At 39.8% G+C, this 21155-nt stretch overlaps 1 protein-coding gene and 1 long non-coding RNA gene across 6 annotated transcripts in view; one reads left to right on the top strand and one right to left on the bottom strand.

Moving 5' to 3' along the window:
- Positions 1 to 3667, bottom strand: part of TDRD3 (tudor domain containing 3) — a 98337-nt gene extending 94670 nt beyond the window's left edge. The window contains exon 1 of one of the 2 annotated variants that reach the window (XM_027750588.2): positions 3388 to 3667. In XM_027750588.2, the coding sequence (XP_027606389.2) occupies positions 3388 to 3428 (41 nt within the window). In that variant the 5' untranslated portion in view covers positions 3429 to 3667. The remainder of the gene's footprint in view (positions 1 to 3387) is intronic. The other variant, XM_039381542.1, reaches the window with a different exon arrangement.
- A 4-nt stretch (positions 3668 to 3671) lies between these two features.
- The window catches only part of LOC113987766, a 61530-nt gene continuing 44046 nt past the window's right edge, over positions 3672 to 21155 (top strand). Inside the window, exons 1-5 of one of the 4 annotated variants that reach the window (XR_005563617.1) lie at positions 3680 to 3928; positions 5073 to 5326; positions 6485 to 6752; positions 12929 to 12995; positions 16290 to 16490. This is a non-coding gene — a long non-coding RNA (uncharacterized LOC113987766). Of the gene's footprint in view, positions 3929 to 5072; positions 5327 to 6484; positions 6753 to 12928; positions 12996 to 16289; positions 16491 to 21155 lie in introns of those variants that run through there. The other 3 variants (XR_005563619.1, XR_005563616.1, XR_005563618.1) reach the window with 3 other exon arrangements.

The following is a 21155-nucleotide window of genomic DNA, read 5'->3' on the forward strand; positions in this document are numbered from 1 at the left end:
CTTTTCAACTCATTGTTTACATAAGAGGATGTATTCTGCAGTCTTTCTGAACGTCATTTCTAGCAATAAAACTGCATTCACTAACTTATGTTCCATTAAGGTCTACATTTTAACGGGATCACTGGAAAATTCATTCCAGAATTCATGAATGTAACTATAACAATACAAAAAAGTAATTCTGCCCCTTAGCCTTCCTCCTCATAAGTGTTTGATAATTAAATCAAAACTTAATACAGAACTTCTGTTCCAGGAGTGAATATCTTTTCCACTGACATGTAATACAAACACATCTTACCTCTCCCCTAAAGTTGGAGTCAATATCTCATTCCAAAGTACAGTGTGGTAGTGCATAATGAAAAGAACTAGCATCAAAAAATGCACATTTTTAAAGAGAGCTGCAAGGTCACATCTTCAGAAAAACTACAGTTCTGCATACAAACTACAGGGGTCTTTTACAGATTTTCAAGAAACATCACAAAAAAAAAAAAAAAAGGCTCTCAGCTTTAGCTACCACTATTACATTTACTAGATAGGGCTACTTCACCTTTCAGAAGCTGACAAAAATGTAATTGATACACTGAAGCCAAACATTATAAAATTGTTTGTAAATTTGTAACGGGTGACTCTTACAATACCTAGGAAAAGTAAATATATAGTTACTATTCTATAGTAACTACACGATGTTACTGGTTTACTTGAAAAACACCTTTATTTTTACTTCAGAATCATAAAATGTAAACACTAGTTGCAGAAATTGATATAAACAAGTGTCTACATTAACTCTTCCTACCTTGAAAGACTTTAGAAAGTAAAGTAAAATCCATCAGTACAGGCAATATCTTACAAGCTACCAGATTTGCAACTAAGCAAGAACGTTTTATTCACCTGAAGTGCCATGCAGGGCGCTTCTGTAGCTTAAGTGGAATATAAATAATAATAATAATATATAATATTAATAATAAATAATATTAATAATATATAAACTCAGTTTTGGTTTTGTACTAGAAAACATATCATCCTGACATCAGGTGACAGCACCAGTAACAACCAATTTGGTACAAAACACGATTTAACCACCAGTGTAGTCAAGCATAGTCAGAAACACACATTAAATATCACCAAAGGCTTACTCATACAGGTGTTAAATAACTTAAGATCTAATAATACGAGAAAAGTCATAAACATAAGAGCAACAGCAAAACAGTTGGAAGCACGGATGTCTACGTTACTATATTTTTAAAGAGCACAAACATTTAACTAACCTAGATTTTTGAATCATTATTTATTTTCCACTCCACCTCACATTCCTCAAAAGTACATGCATTAATTCACCCCTCTTGCATACTACCCTTCCCAGCGCAAGAAGGTCAAGGCATAATTCCAGTGGGCCTGATAATCAGCCCATTACTCACCCAATCACCATGCAGCCTCTGGCTCACACTGCAGTACTCCAAGAATAACAAGTCTTTATGGCCATTCAGGAGTACAAGCCCCCAAGGAGGGAGGGCAAACACTGCAGAGTAACAGATTGTTTCAGAGGCACCTCGTATTTGTACTGCCAAAACCTCAAAACCCTTTACCAATGGCACTTGTTCAACTGAAAAGACAGTAAAACAACTAAGAGCTGAAAACTGAAGAGGTAATAGAAAGAAAACTATGAAAATAAAAACCACTTCTATGGAAAACTTCTGCCTTTTCAGAGAGGAGTAAGTACAGAAGAGGAGAGGGGTTAGCTTCAAGTTAACAGTCAAAAATTCCCATTAAATAAGATAATGTTATGAAAAGTAGCAGAAATAACTGATCCTTTCAATTCAGTGATAGCCAGGAATCACAGGATTGTGCACTCTAGAACCACTTACAACAGTGTTTTTGAAAGTTGATACACTTATCCAAGAAGCAGACTTAAAGACATTGTCAGTATTATCACAAAGTAGCACTGCAACAGTTGGGATAAAAAACACAGCCACACCAGCTGGTTAAAGGAGGTGATTATCCCACTGTATTCAGCATTGATGTGGCCTTATCTGGAGTAACGTGTACACCACTGGAAAACCATGTGAAAGTCCTTGAATATGTCCAGAGGAGGGCAACAAAGCTGCTGCCACGTGCTTTGAGGAGCAGCTGAAGACTTTGGGTTTGTCTAGTTTGGAGAAAAGAAGGCTGAGGCGTGACCTCATTGCTCTCTACAGCTTCCTGAGGAGAGGAAGTGGAGAGGCAGGTGCTGATCTCCTCTTCCTAATATTCAGTAATAGGACAGACAGGGATGGTTCAAAGTTGTTGTCAGGGAAGGTTCAAACTGGACATTAGGAAGCATTTCTTTAACAAGAGCGTGATCAAACACTGGAACAGATTTCTTAGAGAGATGGCCGGTGCCCCGAGCCTTTTAAGTGTTTAAGAGGTATTTGGACAATGCCCTTAATAACATAAAGATTTAGTCAGTCCTAAAGTGGTCAAGCAATTGGACTAAATGATTGTTGTAGATCCCTTCCACATGAACTATCCTTCTTTTATTCTAAATCACATAACATCTGCTCTAATTTTTTACATCTTAGCCATATATGAAATCACAATCCAGGAGACCCACAAACAGCAAAACAGGAACATCCTCAGAATACCACTGGCAATAACCTTGCTTTGTATGAGCAGTTTTCCTCAATTACATCCAAAGTCTGTCACTCTGTGCTTTGGTACAGTTAGCATTAACTTTTGTTTTGGTCAAAGACTTCCAAGTAGGTAAAGAAAAAAGTCAAAGTGACAACCAAGAAGCAAGTTACTTTAATCAGTAAACAAACATGCAAAAAACCAACAAAAGAAAACAAATTCCTACAGTGCAAAACCCCCTCTAGGCTAGGAGATAAGAGTTTGCAGTAGGTATCTAAAAAGCACAACTCGTCAAAACGTTGTTCCGAAATGGATCTTGTGTGCCCAACGATTAGGGCTGAGTAGAAAACACAACTACCCGAGTTCAAGCCTCACGTGTGCCTCATTTACCCTACATTAGTTTCACCTTTTTCATCTTTCCCTCCTTGCTGAAGAGGTGTACAGTATAATGAACAAACAGCACTGTGGTCAAGCGCCGGGCTTCCGGCAGAGCAGGCCCGGGGCAGGCAGGAGCGGGCAGGCCACCGCCGAGCCCGGGAAGGGTCTGGGCTGGCCCCCTGCTCGGGCTGTCGGCCCTGCCCGCAGGGCGACCGGGACAGCCCGGGAGCTGCTCCCAGAGCGAGCCCTCGCCGGGCCCCGAGCGCGCCGGGGGCAACACAGACCCCTCCTCGCAGCCGCCTCCAGGGCCTCCGAGCCGGAGCCCCAAACACAAGGGCCCCCCGGGCCACCGCTCGCAGTCACCCCGAGGGCGCGCTCGGCGGCGCGGCCCAGCTCGGCCGCACTTACCAGCCCGACTCGGAGAGCGCCGCCCGCGCCCTGTCGGCCATGGCGCCGCCCGCCGCCGCTCACCGCAGCGCTGGGGCCGGCGGCGCCGCAGGGCCCCCCGGCTCTCGCTCGGAGCAGGAGGGACGCGGGGCCTGCTCGCTCCTTCGGGCCGCTTCGGGCGCTCGGGCCGGGCCAGGCCTGGAAGGGAGGGAGGGAGGGAAGGAGGGACGGGCGCGGAGGGGAGGAAGGAGGGAGGAAGGGGCGGGGGCGGCGCAGGCAGAGACGAACAAAGCCCGCGACCGGCGGCGGACGCTGTGCTGCCTGTCGGGAAGCTGCTGCCGCCGTGGCGGAGAAGGGCAGCAGTGAGGGCAGCGAGGCAGGGGCGGGGCTGGCCCCGCGGCCTCAGGCCCGGGCAGGGGTGGTGGCAGTGGGAAGGGTTCATTTTAGGTGCTTTTCTTTTATAAATAATACTGTTAATAGTAGCGTCATGTTGAAAAGGACTTTTCCCCCTGGCCTGCAGACGGGTGTTGCGGGTTAGGAGCGATTTTTAGCCTTCAGAAAGGTGAGGAGCGGCTGGGGGAGCTGGGGTTGTTCAGCTTGGAGAAGAGGAGGCCCAGGGGAGACCTTGTAGCTCCCCACAACTCCCTGGAGGGAGGCTGTAGCGGGATGGAGATCGGTCTCTTCTCCCAAGTGACAGGACAAGAAGAAATGGCCTCAAGTTGCACCAGAGGAGGTTGAGATTGGATACGAGGAAAAATTTCTTTTCAGAAAGGATGAAGCATTGGAACAGGCTGCCAAGGGAAGTGGTGGAATCACTGTCCCTGGAATCATTCAAAAATTCCACCTCATGTAGATGTGTTTAGGGACATGGTTTAGTACTGGACTTGTCAGTGCTAAGGTAATGGTTGGACTCAATCTTAGTGGTCTTTTCCAACCTGAATGATTCTGTGTGAAAGCCTGTGCTTATGGGGTTTGTCTGTTAAAGATGGAGTTTTCTTCATGGGTCATTCTCATCCTTGAGATGTTTCAATTTTCATGCAGCATCTTCAAGTCAAAGCTTGCAGGTTGGTAGGGTGGGGTTTTTTTTTATCCATCTGAAAACCTCGCTTTGCTATACCGAGTACAAGGCACTCAGGATTTCTACATACAACACTCTGGGCTGCTCATTCCTGGTATTCTCTTTTGTATCTATATACTCTGGGACAAAGATTTTGTCACCAGTGCATATGGTATCCTGTATGGCTGCTGTTTTAAAGACACATATATCTTTAAGTTGATAGTTATAAAAAGCTTGACAAAGAAGAAGGAAACAAAACCCATATTATTCAGACTCAGCTGAACGATGTCTAACATTACACATACCCCTGAAGCTTTCCTGATCAGGAGCCTTAACAGAAAGGTGTACTCTAGCCCTAAAATAAAAAAAAAAAATCAACTTAAAATAAAAGACTGAGATACGTGATCTCTGCTAGCAAAATGTCAAAACAATATTGCAATCAGGGAATTTTTAATTGTCATGGTGGTCATTAAAAAATAAATTAGTAGAGGGAGCGTTATTAATTGGGAAAGTGCAACACTGCATTTTGATGTCAGTTCACAGAGAGCAATCACCGGAGCCATCTACTCAGAGTTTGGTAAAGTGAGCCAACCCAACCTTCTATATACTTTATGGAGTGAGTAACCATACCATGTGTTTGGATTTTCAGAGGTGGTGCAGTCCCAAATCATGACAAGGCTGTGGGTGAATATGAACTTCCAAAGGAATAATATCTAGGACAACTAGCTAACGTAAGAACCTTGAAATAGACTTACTTATGTCTGTGCCAAGGAAACTCCTAAAGGAGTCATGAGGCATACCCTGAAGTTAAGCAGAAGAGTCACGCTGAAATATTAGTGGCCAAGTCACACCCTTTTTCCACACTTAACAGTAGCGGATACTGACACGGGAAAGCACTAACAGGTAGGTGAGAGTGTAGTTCCAGTTCAGACACTTATTATGCAAAAGAAATGGGAGTAAAAGCAGCTTGCATTTGTAGTCTGACCTGTCTGCACAATAGATTATCAAGTAAAGGTTGTAAACATTATTGTAACTCAAAATGGGGTGCCCAGAGAGCCAATTAGCAAGGGATGGAGTATGACCTAGGAGAAGATAATGAGAATTACGGACTTTATACATTACCTCATGTTAGTTTAAGACATGGAGGCTTTTGCTTACTTAAATCTTCATTGAAATCACCAGGCAATTATACCAGCAATTTATGCCAGCAAATGGCTAGCTGTTGCACCTCATGGGACAGACCACCATCTATAAAAAACCATAGGTGCTGTCCTTCTTAGAGGTCTGCAGCCATCTGTTCTAACAAATTCATTATATGCAAGCTGAGATGTCTGTATATAAATATATATACACACACATGTACATCCTTTTGTACATAAGAGGTCCCCATTAGTGTTTCTCTGCCCACGGAGGGCACTACCTCATCTTGGCCGTTTCTAGCGGCTGTCAGCTGTGCTGTAGGAAGGTGAACAATTAGCTCCACGGTAAAACAGAAAGTGATACAATGCCTGCCAGGCAGTCAGAGAACCACAAATTGGAGGGATAAGACCCTCTGTGCCAACTATTCACAATAAAACACTCTTAGAGCATATTCTCTATATCAGTCACCTTTAGAATAAATGACATTGCTGAAGCTAAGGAGCATCAGAGTACCTGGGGCTATACAGGGACCAGCCTAAACTCCCACACACTTGTAAAGGGCTCAATGCTTCTATAGCTTTCTCTGACAAATGTTACTCAAGATGAGTCAGTGCATCAGTGTTCACAAAATTCACATGGACTCCCTCTGTCCAAATTGCCTAAAATGCAGTTCTTCTGGACTACTGCCCATGTGACGTGGGACAACTTAATCTATGACAAAGAGGTTACTTCACGTTGCTCTGTAATTGTAAGTACTTGAAAGGTTTGGTCTACTTAAGCACCCCTCTTAGGGCACTGGTGAGACAGAGAACAGACAGAACTAGCACACAGGGCAAGACAGCAAAAGCCAGTTTTTGAAGCAACCTTACAGGCTTACAGCCTGTGGATTGATTCATCCTTGTTGCCTTTATCTCTTGCCAGTTCCAGGCCCAATCCTCTTGGTTCAGCACTGAGCTCAAAACCAGGGAGCTGAAACTGTTGACCGCACCTGCCAGCAAAGGGCAAGAGCAGAAAGCTGCAATGCTCATTGTGAGTTATGGCATCATTCACCCCAACTTGGTGTGCTGAAACCAACAACAGTGGGATGGAGACCCTGCACACCAGATTCAACGAGAGGTCCCCACAACGACGGAAATGCTGTTTTGGTCTCAATTTCTATTTTCATCTTTCTCCATTACGTTATCTGAAGGTAAGAGGTTGTTTTATCGAATGCAAAAGCAGGTGATCCTTAGCCTGGATCTGTAGCTGAAAGTAACTGGGCACTGAAGGTAAAGAGCCTTCCCTTCTGGTCACTGAGGCACAGTGGTTGTCAGGATGGGGACATTCATATATGGCACAATGATGCTTTATCAGGTCTTATGGTGCAAGGCTGCTTATCAAAATGTCAGCAGTTCAGACCTGAAAGTGCAGATGAACGCTGTGATGATCACAAGGGTACGATGGATCACTAAGTACTGCAGAATGTAATCTCATATAATTATGGCGCTTCTGTCTTCCCTCATGGGCCAGCAGAAGGGCTTGTGTTTGTCAGTGATTCTGGCACAGCTCAAACTACTGGTCCTCTGGACACTGAATTGGTGAACAGCCAGGGAGCAGAGGATCAAACAGCATATGGCTTTGCAGACTTTACCGGGCTGCAGTAAACATTCCAGCCCTGAACAGCTGTCTCTTGCCTCTAACAAGATTACTTTTAAGAGACTGATACCTTCTGGACTGGATGGAAATCTGGAAATAAGCATGCTGCTGTCAAGGCTCTTGAGTGCAAGAGGCTCTGCAGCCTCTTCCCCCTGCCTTGGGGTTTGGCTGCCTATGCTCCATTGCAGCTCTGATATTATGCAGCTGTAGCCTTGGATCAGGCTGCTGGGGACAGAGCTGTGTGAGAGGGAGCTATGGGAAGCCTCTCGGGGGCCTCCTGCTCTTTGCTTGGGAGCTGCATTGAACTCAGGCCTCTATCCTTGCGACTTTGCCTTAGGTATGCCCATGCCTGTCCATGTGCCTTGCTGATCCTGAACCACTGATTTGAATCGTTGGCTTGACCTTGCACCTGCTTCATCACTGCAGACATGTCTTGTAGTCTTGAATGCTGGCTGACACTGCTCACTAGCATGGTACCTGCTCAGATACTGTGGCATTGTGCCCACCTAGTGAGATCATTGCCCTACCTGCCTTGCTGTTGCCCTCAGCTCCTGGTTTCCTTCCCTTGTGGGACCACCCATGCTTGCTGCTTTCTGAGAGCTCCTATCCCAGAGCTATGAATGTGGTATGTTACACGAAGAAAGTGTCCCTTTGGCAGTTACTTGGTGTCTGAAACCGATACACATGATACAACTAAACAAAACTCAGAAACAGTGGAGACTCTACTGAAGGCCAGCTGCCAGTCATACAGTCACTCAGTGACTTGCTGTCACAAGATAGCAACACTGCCCTCAAATAGAAGACCAGGTAGGGAATGCCTGGTCCTCTCTGCAGACTTCTTCTCTCATGCTTCCCCTGACTTTCAAGTTGAATTTGTCATAGCTTGTCTTGGTGAAATAAAGGTCGATACTAATGAACACTGCTGGGCAGAACTGCTCATGAAGGACTGCATGTTGAAATTTTGCTATATATATGGGCAGATGAATGAGGGAAAGCACTTTTAGGGCCTTCACGTATGTGCTAAAGACCTTGTGGAGTAAGTGTCACACAAGAAGACACCTCATACAGTGTCAACTTTCAGCGTGATGTAAAATACCTGCAGGGATTTTACATGGATGGAACACGTTATGGTTGCCTATCCAGCCACATGGACATCCCTGTTAAAACTAGGCCAAATTCTCTAGAGTAGGACAGCAACAGCCAAAACAATAAGGTGATGGAAACCTGTAGATTGACTTGTCAGAGCCATACAGGCATAAATACCATCATCCTGCATAGTACACAAACAGAATATGACCTTAACTATAAACATAGATTAGCTTGGGGAGCACAGCTGTGAAGCAAAACAGTGACTACCTATTACACAGCAATGTACGTGGCTGGGTAGTAACTCTTTATATTGGGTTTGCTACTATTACTATTAAAAGCCGTAAAGTTTTCATTTTTTTAATCCTCAATACCAGAAGACATCATCTCTATTGAACACTTTGGGGCATAAATGATCTGGCAATCTGTGTCAGCACTTGACTTAATTGCAAGGTGAGAGAAAATGACTGAATAAATAATTACAGTTTCCTCATGGAAATCTAACAAGATTACTTTTGGATTATAAAAGATTCACTCTGTGGTTTTCCTCAAGTGTTGTTGTATGTTTGTGCTTGAGGAAAAGCGAGTTATTGGAAATCTATGCCAGACTCCAAATAAGCAGTTGACTTTCTATCCATGATTTAGTACACACTAAACAGGCAAGAATGCTTCTGTGCTATTTCCTGGCAGTGAAAAATTCAGATGTGGCAGCTTTTGCCTACCACTGCTATTTCCCTGTAGTCTGCAGACCAAAAGCAGTGCAGTTTGGAAAAATAATTACATTTCTTAACTTTCAGGAAGCATCAAAATCAACACTTCTAACAATGAAGTGCAATAACTGGGCATGCTGTTTGCTGACCTTCACTTATGAATGATTCCTTTCTCTTCTGAGTCTGCTTTTATTTATGTATCTCTTCTGTCTCTGTTGATTTTAGTTATTATTCTGTTCTCTGTGCTCCTTCTTTCCTGCCTGTTAGCAAAACACAAGAAACCAAAAGAATGTGAAAGAATCATCTGATCTTCATAGCAGGTTTTTAATTTTTCAAGAGAGAATTGGGCCCTATTTTCTGAGTAACTGCAGAATTATGAAGGGAATTACTTAAAGCAGCCTTAGATATTTCAAGTTATTGAAAGCAACATATTCTTTTTCCAACTATATTTCAGCTAGCTCCTAGGTTCAATTCTGCTGTTCTCAAATGTAAAGAATGAAAAGAAACAGAAATGCTAGAACCCTGAGCAACTTCTCATTATTTGCAAGTATACACTTGGAACTTCCTTTGCTTGGATATTTATCCTGACTGCCTAAGACAGTTCAAATGGAGTCCACACAGCAACAGGGCATAAAAGCAAAAGGAAGAGCTTCAGAGACTGAAAAAGGTGCATAACCCCACATTTTCAAGTGGGCTCCTGTTGCAACAGTTGTTTAAAAGTTTTAATTCCTTTATTTCAGTATGAAATCATAAGTTCATTTTTTCCACAGCCTGCAAAAATCCTGATTCAGCACAGAAGCAAATATATGTGCTAAGGCAGCAACTATTCTATGCAGAATCCAACAGTTGACAGTCCGGGGGACACAAACACACTCTAGAAGGCACAGTGCTGTTTGGCAAATTAGTGAACCGCTGAGAATTGGCACTCACCGTGAAAAATGACCAAAAACAGAAAAAAGAGAGGAATGAGAGAGCTAAAGAAAAAGTTCTGGAGGAAGACCAAAGAAAATTGAGAGAATAAAGAAAAGTTGGCAATAACTTGGCCACGGCATAGTGCAGCAATTTGGGCTATCTGTGTCAACTGGAATAAGATGTGACGAATGAAAATAATCTCTTATCATGAAAATAATATGTCAAGTAATGTTTGCTAGTAAGCAAACCAAAGTAGACACAACATAAAAACGTACAGAGAGGTCATTAAGGACTCCCTTTTTTCTTCTCATGCAAATAGCTTTTTGGTTTGGAGGGTAAATACAGATTTTATAAGTTTATCTTTTTCCCTCATCTGGCCACAAATTCAGAAATAAACAGTACTCTGTTCCACCCTCTATAAAATTCACCGAAGCATTTCCTTAATTATGTTTACATATGCTCATGCTTGTGGGGCTACTGTGTGAATTGGGCACCTGGCTGAAAAAAGGGAAGTTGGAGAAAAGAAGTGCCGAGGTTTTTACTTTAAAGTGGATCTCTTTTCTGGTCTGATTCACATTACAGTCCACACTGCTTGTGTTGACACAGAGGTAGAACTTAATTAAGTCAGTACTGATGCTGGCGACAGTATATCATCAGATCATTGCCTCTCTGGAAAAAAACAAACCCATTACTTGAGGAGCAGTGTAGCTGCAAATTAAAGGTGTGAGGAAAACACATAACTGAGGGGCATATGAAAGGCAAATGTGAGAGGGACAGGAAATGTGTGTCTGGGAAAAACATTTGAAAAACAACAGAGGGATAGGAAGAAGAGGTATAATATATGATATCAACACTTGGACCAACTCACTGACCATTTCTATAGAGCCTAATTAAAACTTTCAAATTTTGTTGGGTTTGTCTTATTTTCAGATTTTCTGCAATTACTGCTGTAAGTTGCAGGTTTATTTTAACAGAACACAAGCATAGGCTAACACTTACTGCTAAGAATGAAACAGTTCTTTCCCATCAAAGCACAAGAAGCAAAGCAGCAGAGCAGAATCAACTAACAGTTATTTACTGGCAGTTTTTTATCTGTTTCAGTGCTCACGACCACGTTCACTTAGCCTGATAAATAGGGTGGCCTGCTGTTAACAAATATTGCCTGAAGCAAAACACTAAACAATCTAAAAGAACCTTTTATACCTATTTTACATATTTATTTCCAAACATTTCCTAACAGCTCCAGTTAATGCATTAAGGTGCCCAGTCCTTACTGGCTGCACAAATCAGTCTTTCATGCTGACGCCAGCAGTATTACCATGGTTACATGATTAGAGTGGCTTAACCTGGCAGGTGGCTTAGCAAAATGCCCAGTGCCAAAACAATCCTAGCACACAATCTATAACTTTCTATCAAACAAATTAGTATATTGCATGCTCTGTTGTCCAGATCATGGTAGGGTGGGTTATTTTTTTGTTTGTTGGTGGTTTTTTTCCTGAGTAACAATGTTGTTCTCAAAATTTTACCGCTTATCGACAAAAAAATTGCTAAAAAATTATTTTTGGAAAAAAAAACCCCAAAACCAGTTTACTCACATTTTTGTAGATCTAAGACTCTCAGTAAAGTCAACAACCAAGGAAAAAAAATCAAGTATTCCATAAACCGCAAAATTCCAATCTGAGGTTTATGTTTATAACTGCATTTAAAGTTGGACTTTAGATCTGGAAAGATCTCATACCAGCTGGAGGCTGGCCTGCTTTTGCTTATTTGAGAGGATTCTTTTGGAAATGCAAAGCTCTGTATTATTATTTTTTGACTGATGGTTTCAAAACTGAGATCCTGAAGTTTTGCTGATAGATTCAGCTGTAAACAGTTGTGGTTGGCAATATCAGAACTGCTCCATCATGGTATGAGAATATTTGGCTCCCAGGTATCCAGACCAAGTTATTCACATACAAATAGCAAAGTGTTCCATAGGACTGAAAGCGAAGTGCCTTCATGAGAGGAGAAAGTATCATAGGAATATAGAATGTGAAAACATAATGAACAGATCGGACTTTGGCAAACAAGGTACTGCTAGCATTTTCTTAGATGGAAGCTACCAGACTTTGCAAATCACAAACTAATACAAAGCCTTAATAGCCCAGTTGGTATTATTTTAGCTTTAATTATAAAGATATTATAAGTGTTATATATGCTACATGCAAAAACCTTCCTTTGCTTCTTCCTGTTGAGTGGGGTACAATGCTAAAAGAGCAAAGAGGCAGTTTTCATTTTTAACACTTTCACACTCCTTGCCAAAATCCATTTTCTGATCTGAATATAAGACCACATAGTAGCTTAAATATAAATACCTAAGGTATAAGAACACCTCAGAGTGTGTAGAAGTTTATAGCTGTTTTGTACTTTCATTCATACTATTGCCCTATATATTTTCTGTCTCACCTCTGAAAAAACTGATGTGTTGTTTTTCACAGCTTGTGTGCTATCTCCCCTTTCTCATGCTGATTTCACTGCTGCATTGATGAAGCTCCAGTCCTCTGGTCTTTATACTGTAGCATTCAAGTTTATAGACTCTGAAGCCTGCCTTAGAAGTGACTCAAGTAATTTTTCGCATTGGAGGAGAAAGCTGAAAAGTCTTCAATATTTAAATAGAAACATAAGTTTCAAGTGAGGTATAAAGGCTTCAGATCTCTTAACTTAATTCATCAATTAACATATCTGCAACAGCTGGGGTTTGATCCATATTTTCAGAGAACAGTAATGTTGCTGATACAGCATTTCCAGTTCAGTCGCAGGAATACTGAAGTGCTTTTCAGAAGATAATTTAAAAAGTACCCAGTTGACAGGATGTTTCTTCAGGGAACCATTGATCGCATTCTCAAATTGCAACAGAACCAGAGATGGTCTTCATTTTAATTTCAATATCAGGAATGCCTTAAGTGACGATCACAGCTAACCCATTTTAATGACAACCCTGAACATTTAGAAGCTCTTATCTATTCAATATACTTCTGTGCAGAGCAACAAGAACAGATGGATGCTTCCTTAACACCTGCTGCTGTGGGAGTCTTCTGAAACACTTGCAAGTAAGAAATTATTACTGCTATAAAATGTCTCTTCATTTTATTTGTTTAGAGGATTTCTATAGAACATATATGCAATTTATTTTAGGCTTTCAAGTTAGGTTGTGCTTTTGGAAAGCTGAGGAAGGATCACTTACTGAAGGAAAGCTTATATCTATGCCTCATAAAAAAAAGGTTTTAGGATATTAAATTGAAGATTTACTGCAACTTGTTGTGTAAGGAAGCTAAGGGATGCACATGGTATGCTACTCCAGAAGCTACTCCAGAAGCGGCGGAATAGCTCCAGGGCAAAGAGCCCAGTCCTGCAAAGCAGGAGGAGTCCCAGTGAGGAAGAGAGGGCTTTTTAGAGGAAATCATGGAAAATTGAAACCTAATGCTTTTCTGACTAGGAACCTCACAGAAAGATGAAGTGCAGAGATTTTAGTTCATAATTGTCCTAAGAGCTTTCCATGGGTGATCTAAATGTTTCTCTACTTCCACGGGTAGCCAAAAGGCGAGAGCCAAATTATTTCCTAGATTTGGAACACTGTTCTCTTCTGAAGTTATATGCATAATGTTTTCTTGGATTTTATTTGTTAGGTAGACTTTCAAACACAGTAGATTCAAGAAATATATTGTAAGTTCAAAGGACCCAAAAGTTATTAGAGACTCTAATCCACCTAGATTATTTGAATTTCATTTTCATTATGCTTAGTGGTCAGAAATTGCCTTTAAAAAAATGAGTTAATTGCAATATGAGATACAACCCAAGCTGAAATATCAAAAGAAGACAGTCTAATTTATATATATATATAAGAAAAAAAAAAACAAAACAAAACCAAAACAAACCATATTTTCCTCCTGCCATCTTTTGGCACAGATGTTGTAATAATTAATGCAGGTGATTAGAAATTTGAAAAATTGAGAGGGTGGCAGCATCTGACGTAGAAGTGAGGTGTTTCTTCCAGTCCAGGCAGCCACTGGGGACTAACTTGGTAGCACATCACTCTGGTTCTGCTTTATACATTCACAGATTTAAAAACTGAAGTAACTACTCTGACAATTTACTCTGAGCTTTCACAATACTTTACCCAGTAATACCTGACCTATAATTTCTGACTGGGCTGGAGAATATATCTTAGAAAGACACACAATCATAATTTAATGGCTTCACATAGTGATAAATTCCTTAATTATTACTACAAGAAGGGAAGTTGTTTTGACTGTAAATTGCCATCATGCTAAAATGATGCATATTATTTTAGCTTGAATTGATATGTTTGTCTTCTAACTACAGAACTTTATATGTTGACTTATATTGGTTTCACAGTTCTCTGATCTAAGTCTCATCCCAGTGTACAAACTGACAGACTATGGTCAAGTAACCACTGGCTTTCCTGTTGGCGAAATTTAATAAATGAAAGTCATTAATTGCTTCTGACTTTTAGGTGTGGTTTCCAAACCTTACCAAATTAAAAAAAGATTCCAAAGAAAGCTGCAAGTATTTTTAAAGACCAGACAGAAGAAAATAATGTTGCTCCTTGTTCATCTCTGCAATAATGCCATATATAAGCCTACAAATACATCTTTGTTAATTTATCTAAGGATCACAGCAATTAATTCAGACACTTTAGATATTAGGTTATCCTGCCAATTTACATGCATCTAGGATAGATCTTGTAATTTGTTTTGGCTCCTCTGTCCCCTGAATACAAAGATAAGTTTGCTATATGTCTAGAACTTGAATTTCAAGAGCAGAACACTTTAGAATGTTTGATGTACAAGTTTAGATAAAATGTTTATTTACTCTGAGTGATTAAAACCTGAAGTACATGACTTATGAGGAGAAGCTTACAAGAACTGAGTTTGTTTAGCCTGGAGAAGGCTGGGGGAGTTGCTGTCTGCAAATGCCTATTGGGGGTCTTGGGAAGATGAAGCTGGACTCTCCTTGAAGATGCAGAGTGAAAGCAGGAGATGGAGTGACCACAAACCGCTACAAAGGAAATTCTGGTAAAATAATTAGAGAAAATAAAATTACTCCTACTGAGGGTAAGTAGCCACAGGTATCTCTACCCTGAGGAACCTCCACCCTTAGAAATACTCAAAGCTTGACTGGGCAACCTGAGTAACCTGACAGACCTACTCTGAATGGTGGATCAGACCAGATCCCTTACAGAGAAAGGTTTCTTCCAGTCTAAATGACTTTGACTCTATGACTAATTAATTAGTTCTGCTGGCCTAATTCAGTGGTATATGGATGTTGTAATTTAGGCTCAAAGTACAGATCTTTCTCCACAGATCTTACCTGATACTTAACAGGAACAGGGATTTTTATGAGGGTGCTGATTCATGCAAACAAAAGGCTACTCAGCAGACAAGAGCTGAATGTCCACCTCTTCCATCCATCATGCTTCTCTTGAACATCCCTGTCTCTCCTGCATAAACTAAACTACTTCACTTAACACCACAACCTGTTATGATAAACTAGCATAAATTCCAGTTCTACACAATAGACAAGTTTTAGTTCCTCATACTAGACCACATCATAATTTCCAGTAGCTCCTGCATAAAACACTGACTTCTCCCCAAGGCACGTGGAGGGCAGATGATTGAGAGGTAATGGAACCCTGGGCAAAACCAATTTCTGAATCAGGAGCCTTCTTTTTTACTTTCATTACATCTAAAAATTGGTCCAAAGAGTCACGTTCTTGATGAAGCTACATTCTGTGCTAAAGCTAAATGTTATTGAGCTTGCTTATCAGACAGGATAAGCAATGCAAGGTATATAATACTGTTAACAACTTTGTTTGTACCTGATGTGTTCACACGAATCATTATATTATCTTTACTTAACAGTCTCTTACACCCAGCTAAACTAATCCAGTGAAAGACACGTACATAGGAATTAGGCCTTTGATATGATCAGTAAATTAAATTAACTTGACTCCAGGAAGAAAAAGATAAGAAAATGCCTGTCCTTTTGAAAAAGGTCACAAAGAATGAGAACAGTGCACATTTAAAAATTCCAGAATTTAAAGAAATAATGGCCAGAGGGATAAGGGACCTGCCTTTTCTGTAAGTTTCTCTCTTTCTGACAGAATCTTTTTACTTGACGCTTTTCTGTATACCAGATTAAGGTCACTTTCTACTTATATGTTCTGACTTGATATACCTAAAATGTGGCACTTTTATTGCAGAAACCAAACATACTCTATTGCAGCAAAAAGTGAGAAATAAACATATTAGTGGATTAAAATAGAGCTACATTGGCCAGTGTGTTGTAAATATATACATCTTCCTTTCTGTTTCCCTCTACAGTTTGAGGCTCACATCAAAGTCATGTCCCTGTATTGACATGAGAAGTCAATACTTACAACATTGGGGAAAACAGAAGATGAAACCATGAATGAATGTGCACTGTTGGCTGCTCAGCTAAGGCTGTTTATATGAAGAAGTGGCTTGCACAGGGGTGAGAGACTGGGAAGCAGTTGTTTTCTGAAATATAGCTTTTGGCTTAAAGAATATGTGTCCTTCTAATTACTCCAAGATCAAGTATAATTGAGGAGATGTACAACTGTGGTAGTTTGGTCTAGGCCTTCCTTGGTGACCAGTTTGTAACCAAGGAAGGGTCCAGATTTACCCAGTATTCCCTACGATTTTTACGTAAGCCAGGCTATAAGAAGAAAAGAGGAGAGGCCTTCGCTCTCTTTCCTTCCGGCAGCTTGGAAGTGCAGGTTCCCTGCTGTTGAGTCTGTCGTGTTGGGGAGCGAGGCCTGGTTAGGCCTTGTCGACCTTCGGAGGCGGAGGTTGCCGGTGATCGTTCCAGAGTGACTTTCGGTTGTCCCAAGGAGAGTAGTAAGATATTCTTTGCTAACTCTTTTAGTTGCTAGATATTGGGCTACTAATCGGGATATATATATATATATATTTTATTTTGGTTTTGTTCCTTTTCCCTTCCCCCTTCCTTTTCCCTTGTGAAATTGTATATATATTTCAATTGTATATAACTGTAACATAAGTGTAAATATATTTATATTATATTTATATATATTGCTTTAGCTGTCTCTCATTTTGGTTTTTCTTGGTTGTTTTTCTCCCTCTTCTCCCTGAGGTTTGAGGGCGGGGGGACTTCTTGTGGTAAGGTTTGGAGACTTGGCAGGGAGCCAGCTTCAAACCATATCAACAACTAATCTCAGAACTTTTTATTCCTTCTCTTTCCAAAAGCAAGTGTTTTAGCGTAGTTTTCAAAAAATCCAGTCTACAGCATCATCTGCTTACACAGCCAGGAAATTTTAAGTGGTGTGAATATGTCATAGAGAGGGTACAGCTAAGTCAAGGTTAGGCAACTCAACTGGAAAAATAAACAAACATCTTTTGCAGTGGAGGAAATATCCACTAGCTTTAATGACTGTCTGCAGTGACTGCGGTGAGGTTTGTCAAGTTGATTTCTTTGAAATAAATTGGCTTCAAACACAAAACAAACAAAAATATCTTTCTTCCACTTTTTGAGTGGATGCTTGAGTCACCTGGTGGCATCTAGCTTGAGCAAAAGAAGACATAAACTTACTTAAACTCTATCTTTTCAAATGTTTCTGTAGACTCTGTCAGGTGTTTCAGATTGCAAGTTTGTTTTTCTTTAACTGTATAGAATGATTTGATTTTCAGTCTTGGCAGGTGACACAGTGATGACACCCAAACAGCATTAGCAGGAACCTTCTTTTGCTACGACAGTTCACCCACACTTTATAACAGTCTTGTTCAATGACTCACTCGCTCTGTTGCTACATAATTTCTTCCTTTCTCCTGTGAGCAGGGAACAGCAGTAACTTCATCTTTGGCTATTCATCTCAGAGCTCTTTGAAAGTCCATTCATATTCATCTGGTTCATCTCTATTTTCTTAAGGGAAAATTGAGATTTTTGTCCATACAATGTATAATAGTGTGTGGGCTTGCCTTTCAACTCTATTTATCTAATTACAAATATATTTGCAAGTAGTTATATCAAAGATTCTGCAGCCATAACAAGATTTGTAACTTGCAGTACTGCTGAAGGTGTGAAATATGTACGTGTGTATACTCGTCCCTGACTTCTCACACAATATTTTAATGTAAAACTTTGAGAGTTATTTATATACCTACTCAAAGTTCTAGAGTAATTACTGTAGAGTAAATAATAAAAAAAAAAGTGATGCAAAAAATATAAATCTTGTTTTATGTTTGGGGGCTGTACTAAACATAATTTGCCAGAAAGCTGCATCTTGTGTTTGCAGAGTGTTTATCAGACTTCACTATTTATAACAGATGGAACTACAGCATTCTGAATGTTTCTATTAAACAGTAAATGGCACTGCAACATAAACACAATATTGCGGAAGTTTGGTCTTGCAAATTAAATTCTACAACCCGGCAGATAGCTTACAAATTTAAAATCGTCTTCTCTTTTGTAGAATATAACTATACCAGATATACATTGCCACATGCTCAGGAAGGTAACATTATTGCTGCATACTCTGAAAAACAGGAAGGGGAGGATAATACTGATAATTCTGCAAGGGCCATTGCATGGATTTTATGAGGCACTATCACTTATGGAAAGAAATGAATGGTCAAGCAACAAAGACAATCTCTCCTAGCAGGTAAAGAAAGTTCAGCCTTCACCTGGCATTCTGACAATTCCAGACATCAGATAGTGACAAATTTAAACAGTGCTCTTAGATTTGGGAATCAATATGTAAGATGTAGTGTGGTTGAACTTTGGAACTAATATAAGCTGCATCATGATAACTCAAGAAATACCACAAATGGTATTGACATTCCGACAACATCTATATTAAGTACCTTTAAACCTTCCAAAAATATTTACGGTAGCTGCAAGTGATTCTAATAGATCTGATGCACATAGAATGTTCAGGCAAGTGGATTGCGCCTGTAAAGGTTATGAACACATCTGATCCATAAAACTCAGATTCTTAACTGACCTGTGTTTTTCCTAGTGACACCTAATTATTTCAGCTATAAGATCTATAATGTGCTTGATAGATTTTGAATTTTTTCTTGAATGAAGATAAACTTCATTCATCTTGAATGAATGATGAACTTCATCAAACTTTTATCCAGAATGGCATTAAACAAATCTGGCAACTGAAAATCTGGCAAGATATTTTTATTAAAACAGTTGGGGTTTATACTTTTGAAATTGCCTGTGGCTTTTTATAAGATTTTTTGGGAAAAAAAAAACAGTTTTTCTATATTTATGACAGTGGTTCATCAATTGTTATAAACTAAAGCCAAAAGGTTCAACATAATGCTAAAAATAAAGTTATAGTTTGTAGCTGAGCTTCTTCAAAAAGGTTCTTATTTTTGTGTTAGTGGACTCCCATCTATTTATTTCAGGTTTAATAATTCATTTTTGCCTGTGAGAGTCTTTTCTTTCTGAAACTTGGCATGACATAACTATGATATTATTAATCTGCATTGTACACACTCAAGTCTGAATCTTTGCGAGGGATGCAAACATTTCAACTGAAAAGCTTAAATTAAATGTTTTGTCACAATTCAGCTCTTATGCAGGAAGCTGAATGGCTTATAATTGTGAGCTCTTTAGCTGATACAGGACCACCGATTTTAGAAAGCTGAAGTGATTAGCAAGGCCAGCTATTTCACTTAATCTGACCAAGGAAATAGTTTAATTTCTGATTGTTTTACTAATGGCAGAAAGCAATTCTTGGAATAGAATATTTCAGTTGGAAGGGACCTAGACCAATCATCTAGTCCAGCTGACTGACCAGTTCAGAACTGATGAAAAGTAAAATCAGGTTGTTAAGAGGATTATCCAAATACCTCTTGGGCACTGACAGGCTTGGGGCATTGGCCATCTCTCTAGGAAGCCTGTTCCAGTGTTTGACCACCTTCTCATAACAAAATGCTTCTTAAAGTCCAGTTTGAACCTCCTGTGATGCACCTTTGAACCATTTCATTCTGTCCTATCACTGGGTCCCAGGGAGAAGAGATCAGCGTCTCCCTCTCCCCATCCTCAGGAAGCTGAAGAAAGCAATGAGGTCACCCCTCAGCCTCCTTTTCTCCAAACTAGACAAACCCAAAGTCCTCAACTGCTCCTCATAGGACTTGTGTTCTAAGTTCAAATCAAGTGGTAATAGATGACCAGAGTTGATATTACTATGTATACATGTCTGTACAACAGAAGGAAAACATAGGAAACAGCAAGAAAATTAAGTTCAGAGAGCAATCCAAACCAGAGAACTCAAAGTAAAATGTTATCAGGTGAAAGATGTGTCTCCTGTTTCTTATTTTCCGCCATATTCAGGAAAATAGGATTTCATGTACATCTTTCAAAAATAAACAAGATTACAACAAATACATTCCTGATTGCAAAATCAATTTCAGGGGAAAATAAAACAATCTGAAAGGTCTCAAACTGCTTAACTACTCAAGCTATAAATCTATGGAATTGTATCTTGCTATTCTTCTTACTATAGACCTATAAGAAAAAAGAAGAGTGTTATTTCCAAAGTATTAGATTTTGTGTGTTACAAACTGAAGAAAAAACAAAAATATATTTATGAGGCAGCAAGGGATTATTGTACATTCATTTAAAGCCAAAATATACAGTTCGTAATTTAAAAGTAAATAATTCTATATTTAAATGTTATATTTTTCTTAAAAAGTGATTTACCCCAAGTGAGACAGCAATGCTGATTTGTCATAAGATAGCCATTTTGCCGTACAGAAATGAGATATTTTTCATTTAGCATTATCTTGATCATTCTGTGATATATATATTTCTTCTTACATTATTATTTTTTAACTGTTAAAATAATCCTGTCAATGGTAAAGGAACAGAACAACTTTTCAAAGTTTACATTTCCTTTCTTACCAAGGGAACGTGTTAAAAAAAAAACCAAAAACACAAACTGCCCCAGATCATAACGATAAAAAAGTATTCTGGGCACTCTGCTAGAACATAGGAAGTAATCTTTGGTCCTTGCTCTGAAGATTGCTGGTATTTTTAAACAAAGATGTTTTGATGTAATGTGTACCTGTCTGAGAATCCTTGCCTGGAAATTGGAGATCTCTTCTCTCTTTGGTGATTACCTTAATAACAGACCTTTATTTAGGCTTTGCTTCTCTGCTTTTCTGCATGATCCTTGTATGCTGAGCAATACA

Source organism: Pipra filicauda, unplaced genomic scaffold (genome assembly GCF_003945595.2).
Source record: "Pipra filicauda isolate LSUMZ 115617 unplaced genomic scaffold, ASM394559v2 scaffold22_size4397567_pilon, whole genome shotgun sequence".
Lineage (NCBI taxonomy): Eukaryota > Metazoa > Chordata > Aves > Passeriformes > Pipridae > Pipra > Pipra filicauda.